The 8,943-nt window shown below is 35.9% G+C and overlaps 1 protein-coding gene across 3 annotated transcripts; it reads left to right on the top strand.

Annotated features, from left to right (window-relative positions):
- Nucleotides 1-1,863: 1,863 nt before the first annotated feature.
- LOC126619965 (APETALA2-like protein 3) lies at nucleotides 1,864-5,405 on the top strand. 3 transcript variants are annotated; one of them, XM_050288406.1, is made up of 11 exons: nucleotides 1,864-2,701; nucleotides 2,802-2,827; nucleotides 2,923-2,953; nucleotides 3,065-3,152; nucleotides 3,249-3,394; nucleotides 3,646-3,690; nucleotides 3,798-3,901; nucleotides 4,003-4,139; nucleotides 4,279-4,395; nucleotides 4,753-5,027; nucleotides 5,142-5,405. In XM_050288406.1, the coding sequence occupies exons 1-10, from the start codon at nucleotides 2,238-2,240 to the stop codon at nucleotides 5,002-5,004; spliced, it is 1,410 nt and encodes a 469-aa protein (XP_050144363.1). In that variant the 5' UTR covers nucleotides 1,864-2,237; the 3' UTR covers nucleotides 5,005-5,027; nucleotides 5,142-5,405. The 3 variants fall into 3 exon arrangements, with proteins under 3 accessions (XP_050144363.1, XP_050144362.1, XP_050144364.1); XM_050288405.1 differs by having other exon boundaries at nucleotides 1,865-2,701; nucleotides 4,753-5,405; XM_050288407.1 differs by lacking the exon at nucleotides 3,646-3,690 and having other exon boundaries at nucleotides 1,866-2,701; nucleotides 4,753-5,405.
- Nucleotides 5,406-8,943: the final 3,538 nt, after the last annotated feature.

Raw genomic sequence — 8,943 nt, 5'->3', positions numbered from 1 at the left:
TGCAATATGAACAAGAAAATGTCTTTTCACACCACATATTTAAGATCCGACACATTTTCACACCCCGTTTTTTGACTGATTTAACCCCCCCCCTCTCAATTCTCAGCCCACCATTGAGGATTTGGATCCTCTCATGAGCAGTGGATTCTAATCATCCTGAGCATATAACAATGATCGTTGAATTTTGATCAAATTGCTACAATTATTATAATTTTTAGAGAGATCTCATGTTTGTAGCTGTTGGATTAAAATCCAATAGCCCTTGTTATCTGCTCAGGAGGATTCAGACCCCCCCCCCCCCCGGAATGCTCAGGAGAGGATCCAAATCCCACCATTGAAACCCCCAAGTCCAAGTTTTTCATCTTGAAGGCAATACAACGTTGATTCTTATTATTGAATGTTGTCTTAAATAATTAGAAGTTAATGATTCTTCTTTAGTTTTTTTTTAGTGTAGATAATATCGATTATTTAAAAAAAATGATTGTTCTCTAATCAAGTATCTTATATATTTTATGAATAATCGTTTTGAAATTAACGTTTTTAAGAAGTGCTATTGTCAATGGTTGAAATGCGCGTTGAAACTTACTCAAGTACAAGAACTATTATTACTTAACGACAATGTTCAGTTACATAATATTATTTTTTGTTTGAGTTGCAGTACAATCAGACAACCAAACAAGCGAACAATTTATAACTGTTGATGTATGTGAGACCACGTTCCATTATCTTTTTTTTTTTTTGGGTTAAAAAGAGGAAATTCATTAAAAAGAAGAACTAGTACAATAATAAAGGGCCAAAACAAAAGGTGAGGAATAACCCAAGATAACTAGGGAGGTTCAGACAAGCTTAAACTTAGCAAAAGAAACAAAAGCAACAAAAACCTCTAAATCTCCAACACCGGAGAGTAGCCCGTTGCGCCTGCACTGCGCATCATGCTTGCACCAAATCCAAAACCACACACAAACCATAAGATTAATCTTGAAGCATCGAATCAAATCGAACCTCCGAGATCCGATGTCGTACAACACCTGCAAAGAGAACCAGAGAACCAAAAGAAAAGAAAAGAGGAAGGGTAAAACGGTGTGTGCAAAACGCCTTTATTACGACATAAATAGTTCCACACTTGGTTCAAATTTTTCAACATGCGAATAAAAAAAGGGGTTGGGAGGTTTGAATCCAGAATACTAATTGGGCCAAGCACTTGAAGAATAAACTTGTGGGTGAGCATGAAGTGGGATGCGGGAAAGAGTGGCACGTCCCATTAACCTTGTCTCATGAGTTATAAACATATAAAATATCAATGATATCAGAAATATCGATAGTCTAAAAATACAGAATTTTTTATGGAAATATCGGGATATTATCGATATCGATAAAAATTAAATAAAAACTACGGAAATTGTAAGAAAAACTTGGAAATTTTTATTGAAACTTTACATGATATTTATTAAGTTAATTATTTATTAGTTTATCACAAAAAAAAAAATTAGAAGGAAATGCATTGCATGATGGATTTAACTGATTTAAGTTGATTATATAGTGAGCTGACAAACATTATGAGTATATAAAATATGTAGTAATTAATGAAAGAAGTTTAAACACACATAATCATTTATATGTAATGAATTAGTATAATATTTTACACTACATACATTGCATGGTAAGATACATGAGTGACGTAGTACTACATAGAGTTCCTATCAAGGTCTAAAATATCGATAATATCAAAAATATCGGTAATCTAAAAACATGAAAATTTCGATAAAAATATTGGGATAATATTGATATTTTTTATCTTGGTTAGCTCTTGTATATTGTAGTAGATGCAAAAGCTACACGCGCCAAAAACAAAAGGAGGAAGAATAGAAATTTGGAAACTAGGAGAGAGGCACTTGTTCTTTCCTCCATCACCAAGCGGTTAATCTAACCTGTCTCTCTCTAACAACTTTATAAACTCCTCTATTTCTTGTGGGTATGCATGAATGAAAGAGAAAGAGAGACTCGGTGACTCACTCACTCACACAGCTGGCCTCCGCCTCCCTACGATTCTCCCACGCCGGCGCTTCCAGATTCTCCGTCTCTAAAATTCTCTCTCGGTACTTTCATCAAACACGTTCAAAACAAAGCACCTCCATGCCTCCTTCCCACCCCCTCCTCCCTCATTTTCTCCTCCCCACCTCCTCCTCCTCCTCCTCCTCCGTCCTCTGAATCAACGTCCCAATCCGAAACCACCAGCAATGCTAGATCTGAACCTCGGCTTCGTCTCCCGCTACGACGTTTCCATGTCCCAAAACAAGCTTCTCACCCCCTCCCCGGTCGAATGCTCCGGAAGCTTCAACTCCTCCTCCAACCTCACTGTCACCGGCGACGACGATGACGACTCCACTACTCTCAATTTCCTTGCTCCGAACGACGGCGTATCCGCCAATCACCAAGACGGTCGGAGGACCATCCAGCTTTTTCCACTCGCACAATCCGTAAGCTCTTCTTCTTCGTCGTCGGCGGCTTCTAAAAAGCAGTGGCTGGGACTGTCGTCCGGTTCCCGATTGGAGCTTGAGCCGACTTACTATGCTCCCGCGGTGCCGAGGATCGCGCACCCGCAGCAGGTGAAGAAGAGCCGGAGAGGGCCCAGGTCCCGGAGCTCGCAGTATCGGGGCGTTACGTTTTATCGAAGGACCGGGAGATGGGAATCCCATATTTGGTTGGTGTTTGGTTACAGTGATACTGATGTACTATTACTCTGTTTGGATACTCTGATTGTGTACTGAATTTGAGTCCTCTCGCTGTCGATTATTTTGTAGGGATTGCGGGAAACAAGTGTACTTGGGTAAGAAAAATGAATCAAAATCCACCATTTAATCTTTATTATTATTATTTTTTTTATTTCTAGCGGATTATTTTTAATTTTTGAATATTTTTTAGGAGGATTTGACACTGCCCATGCTGCTGCTAGGTAAGAACTAAGAAACTCAGAAGTGTTAACAGTAAATATTTCAATGTAAAACTTGGTTTTCAAGCGGTTAATTTTTTGGGTAATTTTGTGGTTGTGGTAAAATGATCTTAGGGCGTATGATCGAGCTGCGATCAAGTTCCGCGGAATTGAGGCTGATATTAATTTCAGTGTCAGTGATTATGAGGATGATATTAAGCAGGTCGGTTTTCTGAGTGCATTGTGGATGTAATGTGGAGAGCTCTACTGGTTTTGTTTTGTTTCTTTCGATTTGGGATTGATTTTGATTGCAATGCAGATGAGTAGTTTTACAAAGGAAGAGTTTGTGCATATCCTGCGTCGCCAGAGTACCGGTTTCTCCAGAGGAAGCTCAAAATTCAGGGGAGTCACTCTGCACAAATGCGGCCGCTGGGAAGCTCGTATGGGCCAGTTTCTAGGCAAGAAGTAAGAACCCTTTGCTTTTTCACTGTTCTTATTTGAAGTATCATTTTGTCCCTTATTTTTCGGAATATGGATGTTCATAGTCCTTTATGTATGTGGTCTAAGTGATTATGATCAGTGAACAAGGGAACGATACAAAGAATTGTGTTCATCGAGGACCAAATAAATAGTTGGGACTTGGTTTTATGTAAATTGATTGGATGAATTGGGAAATTGGTTTTCATTGGGTATGGTATTTCATTGCTTGCCTGCAGGTATGTATACCTTGGCCTATTTGATAGCGAGATTGAAGCTGCAAGGTCGTTACGATATTATATAGGCACCATTTTACTCGATATCTAGACTTTGAGATCTTAATGACCTTGGGATTCACTTAAGTCAGTATAGTGTTGCTCTTTGAAACCAGGGCATACGACAAGGCTGCCATCAAATGCAATGGACGAGAAGCGGTCACCAACTTTGATCGAAGTTCGTATGATGGGGAGATAATGTCTGAGGCCAATAACGAAGGTATTAGTGTTGTTAGAGAACATCAATTTAGCAGAAACCAAATCAAACAATTCTTTTTTGTTTTTGTCAGTAAATATGTATATAATATCCTCTTGGTACAGGCAGCCACCAGAGTCTTGATCTGAACTTAGGAATTGCTCCGCCTTTGGTTTCTGAAATCCAAAAGGAGAACATGAATTTGAGAAGCTTTCCTTTTCAGCTAGGCTGCGACGACATTCCCATTCACTTGAGAGCAAGGGTATGTTAAGATCAATTTCTGAATACCCCTATCAGTTCAATTCGCATTTTATGTTGTGTAGAAATCCGTGATCTTGTATCTATATGTTCGTTGCAACTTAAGCTACTCCGTTTTAAGCAATTCGTTGTTCTCTTTACAGAATGAGATCTCTGTTCCAGCACCCATGAGGTCTCATCTTTCTCATGGGTCAATTGTGGCGTCTAAGGAGCCTCCTATAATGAGCAACATGAATTCCAGTTTCTTTCCCTTTCATATGGTAATATTTCGTCACTTCTAGTCATTATAACTTTTTATTCGGATATGAAGTTATAAAACCTTAATTCTTCTTCCTTAAGTATTTCTTGTTGACCCTTGCAAATTTTCATTTGATTAATGTTCTTGTCACTGTTAAATTTTTTTGTTAAATCTTCAGTGAAATATTACTTTTCGGGTTTTCATTTCTTTCTTTTGTTAAACCTTATTGGTCCTTTCTTTTTCAATTTGTGGAAGAAGCATCGCAATCTTCCCTAATGCAAACGTGACAAAATTCTTTGTATTTCATGTTTATTGCCAGTTACTGACAATTCTCATTTTACTTTGTCCGTTAACAATTCAATGTCTCTATTGTTTTCAGGAAAGAGCAACGGAGAAGAGTATGGATGTTAACTCATTTCCCAATTGGGCATGGCAAGTCCAAGGCCTGAATGGCGGGGCAACCTCCATGCCACTCTTCTCTGCTGCAGCATCATCAGGATTCCCCTCTTCAACAGCCACTTCATCGTCATCAGCTGTCACTCAACTTCATTTCCCTAACACGGCCATTCTCCACCACCATTTTTCACCATCATTCACCAACAACATCCCCCATTTCTATTGCAGAAGCTGAAAACCAGAAGCAGGTCATGATAGGTTAGTATTTTAATCTAGAATGTAGTTTCGGACTCTTTAGGGAGGCAAGGTAACAAGGAATGAGAAAAGTAAGTTTAGTAGTTGTCAACCTTATTTTGCTTGCATTTTGTAAAGCTTATGAAATCGAGCATCTTGGTATGGCATGGAAAAACTGCGGTATCTTTGCCTTCGGCCAGCGAATATCATAGACTTCCGGTCACACATTGTTCTCCATGCTTCATTTGGGGTGCCGAAACGCAGTCGGAGCAAAGTGTACTTTTTGCAGCTTTAGAATAAAACTTCAAATCTTGTTTTACTTATGAAGCGTTTGTACTTTGTAGTACTTTAGCTGGAATGCTAATATGTTTCTGATATCCCAGATTGGTCCTTGTTTTCAAACTTTGTGTATGTATTATGAGTTAGCAAGCCCTTTGCACTAAAGTTCGAAGTTCTTTTTCCGTAATATATAGATTAGTTAAGGATAAATTATCACCTGTACAAAAAATTATATACTAGTACGGAGTTTTACGATATTAAAATTCAAACATATATTCAATTTGAAACTAATTTAAAAATATGAGGAAGAGATTTATGTTGGTAAATATGTTCCATATCTGTGCTGGGGGATTCAAACTTGAAAGTAAAAGGCAAAGTAAAAAGTATCCGCGTTCCTGGGCTTTAAGGCTGAAGAGGTGGTGATGCTTTATCTGCCTGCAGGCCCTGCACTGCAAATAGGGGATCAAAGGACCGATAGAATCCTCGTCCAGTCTGTAAAATTAAAAGAACAAAACAAAAGAGTAAGATAATAATATTAATATGGTGTGATTATTTTGTGTAATTTAGTGCTTGTGATTAACGAGCAGCATGAAAAGCCTGTTCTACTTTTATACGTCTCGAATACTAAAACTGTAAAACCATTCATCATTACCCCAGAGAGAGTCCCCAGTCTGAACCACCGCCGGGCACCAGCCTTTTCGACTTACCTGCCCTTTATATTATTAAGAGGCAATTGCAGATATGATTAGTCAACTTTAGCCAAATTCAAATTTTAATTTCTGAATTAAAAATTCGTATATATTAGTTTTTGGATTCATTAGAATTGTTGAATAATGAGTATTTTGGCTAATTCTGTTAAAATTCGTATATATTAGATGGAAGATATAACAGAGTTAGCTAAACAAATCATTGTTTCACATTATAACAAGTTCAAAGAATAATACTCACTAACTTTTAGTTCAAGAACCAAAATCTTAAAATGGTGTATTGTATTAGTGGTTGAGGCATTACTCAACCTATTGCGTCTCAAATTCGAACATTCTCCTTCATAGTAATAAGAATATTGTTTGTATTCAAGAGTAATTCAAAACTAACTACTGTATCTGCAAATAAAAAGTGGTTATCGTATGTTTTCTTCAAGCATTTGAGTCGATAAATTAAAAGAGCTTATCTGATTTATGGGTATCAAACTCTTGTTTTAAGTAGAAAGTGCCAAAGTTGTAAGCCTTTTTATACAAATATCTTTTTCTCAGCCACTTTTAAGATCTCTCTCTGTCTCTCTCTTTGTTTCTCTGTTTCTCTGCAAACTTGTAGGGGTTAATAGGAAAGGACAGGATAGGATAGGGCTGTGGGCTATGACTGGCATCTTGGTACAAACCTGAACCTGACGTCATGTCATAGCTTTATTTGGCGCTTCACAGCAAGGTTTTCTGTTAGCCTTTCGCCTCCTCATTTCCACTTTTTCTTTTATTTTATTTTTATAGAATTTGCAGTCTTACATATTATATATATATATATACATGGAATTATTATTAATATTTTAAAAATTTTATTTTATATTTCAAATTTTTTATATTAAGAAAAAAAAAACTTTTATAATAATTGTAGAATAAAATTTTTAAAATACCAATAACAATTATATATATTTATATATATCAGTTTCCACATCGGGTATTCAACCAATCTCTTAATTCACTACTGTTCATTGATGCTGCCATTGCTGGTGTTGTCTTCGTACCTCTTGAATAATCAACTCATCAAAGTAACCCTAGCTCCTGCCCTACTCTATCAATCTTAATCTCACTCCCTTTTGTCTATCATTTTTTGAATCTCGGTCTCCGGAGCTCACAAACTAAAAGATCATATATCATTGATCGAGAGAGATTCAGTTCCCTCAATTTCAATCATATATTTTACCTCAATCCATTGATCCACTTCATAAAAAATAAAAAAAAATAAAAAATAAAAAACTTGAACCATTCAAATCTTTCTCAGAGTGAATCTCATTTCCATTTATAGGATGCCCTATCGTGGGAAAATAAGAGAAGAAACTTAGATAGATTGAGTACATCGTCATGTTAAGATTTCAATTCAATAACATAATGACACATGTTGTTCTTACTTTATATGATATTGTCTTATTAAATCAAAATACAATTATGATAGTGTACTTTTCACATTTAAAATAAAATCTTAGAATAAAACTTTGAAGTGTAACTGTTTTACTTTGCTCTCGTTTTTTTGTTCTTTCATCACCAGAGACTAGAGAGATTGAATAATGAAATGGTCCGTGGCATATTGAAAATTTTTAGACAATAATCGCTTGATTTAATTCACAAAGAGAATTGAGAACTTATTCTCAATAACCAGTAAAAATCTGCATAAGATATAATCCTTGCTTAAAACGCTTTCTCTTAAAAGAATATATTTCGATGTGTTAATAATAGTTTCTTAACGATAATTCATAACAAAAATGTTCTACCTAGTAAAGCAACCTCTGTACTCTGCACGCGAAGGGTAATGTTTGCATTCACTGCATGGCAGTTGGGAGTATTTTACTCTCGAGTGGCACTATTTATGCATATGGAGATGAATAGCTTGTTCCACACGAACTGTACACAACAGTACCAGACTCATTAAATTTGTTTTCGAAACTACGCCACGAAATCAAGTGCTCGTCTTCATACAATATATGAGTCTGAATCACAGACTTAGACAATAATCAACGATTCAAATCATATAGTCTAAGAATATAAGCATCCTAGATTTTAAGATAGTCAAGTGAAATATTAAGGAAAGAGATCTTCTCAAATGAGAAAAAGGATTTAATGACAAAAAAAAAAAATGAATGAGGAGCCGTCATATACAGTTATGTAGATTGGCACAGTAAAGATGACTTGTTTGTCAACTTTTCCACCAACCTTCAAAAAGCTAAACTCTACCGAAGTAAAGTTGCTAGTGTATACTTAATCTTTGAAAATCACTATATATACATATACTTGGTATAGGCCATAATTTACAATAATATTATGTAGTCTTAGTAAGGGGGGAGGGTAAATAAATAATTTGAAGTCACCTTTTTTTTGTTTTTTTTCTGTCAAAGTTTGAAATCACTTTCTAGAAATAAATAAAAATTAGCTAAAATCTTCACATTTGGTGCATCCAATTTGATAACTGTCGTTAATTTAAGTAATTAATTTAAAAAAAAAAAAAAAAAACAGTTAATGGTTTTGTCATGACAATTTACCTATTTCAAAAGTCAAAAAATAAGTATCGTTAATTTGGTGCATACAATTTGATCGATAGGCAAATAACAAACACACAATGCTGGGATGTCTGGAATGGAATGCATTACCACATTGTACGTACGTCCTTGCAAACTATTTGATACAGAAAAATAATGCAGTAGTACAAACAAGTACTTACACTACTCTCTCCCTCTCTCTCACTCTCTTTCTCTAAACCCTAAACCTCTACATGTATACATACATACATACATACACATATATATACATACACATATATATATACACACACATATATATATATATATATATCAGAGAGCTTAAGGGGAGGGATCCCCATTTTTTGAAAAAAATGGGGATTAGATGTGGGGCCCACTTCACATCTAATTTCAACGATCCGAACCGTCTATTTTGAT

The sequence above is a fragment of the Malus sylvestris genome, chromosome 4, assembly GCF_916048215.2.
Source record: "Malus sylvestris chromosome 4, drMalSylv7.2, whole genome shotgun sequence".
Taxonomy (NCBI): Eukaryota; Viridiplantae; Streptophyta; class Magnoliopsida; order Rosales; family Rosaceae; genus Malus; species Malus sylvestris.
This window is presented reverse-complemented; position numbering and strand designations above follow the sequence as displayed.

Excerpts from the sequence above, each read along its gene's own strand:
- LOC126619965 (XM_050288406.1), top strand. The coding sequence starts at position 2,238 with ATGCTAGATCTGAACCTCGGCTTCGTCTCCCGCTACGACGTTTCCATG. Across the intron at positions 2,954-3,064 it reads ACTGCCCATGCTGCTGCTAG|GGCGTATGATCGAGCTGCGA; the intron begins GTAAGAACTAAG and ends AAATGATCTTAG. Across the intron at positions 4,396-4,752 it reads GTTTCTTTCCCTTTCATATG|GAAAGAGCAACGGAGAAGAG; the intron begins GTAATATTTCGT and ends TATTGTTTTCAG.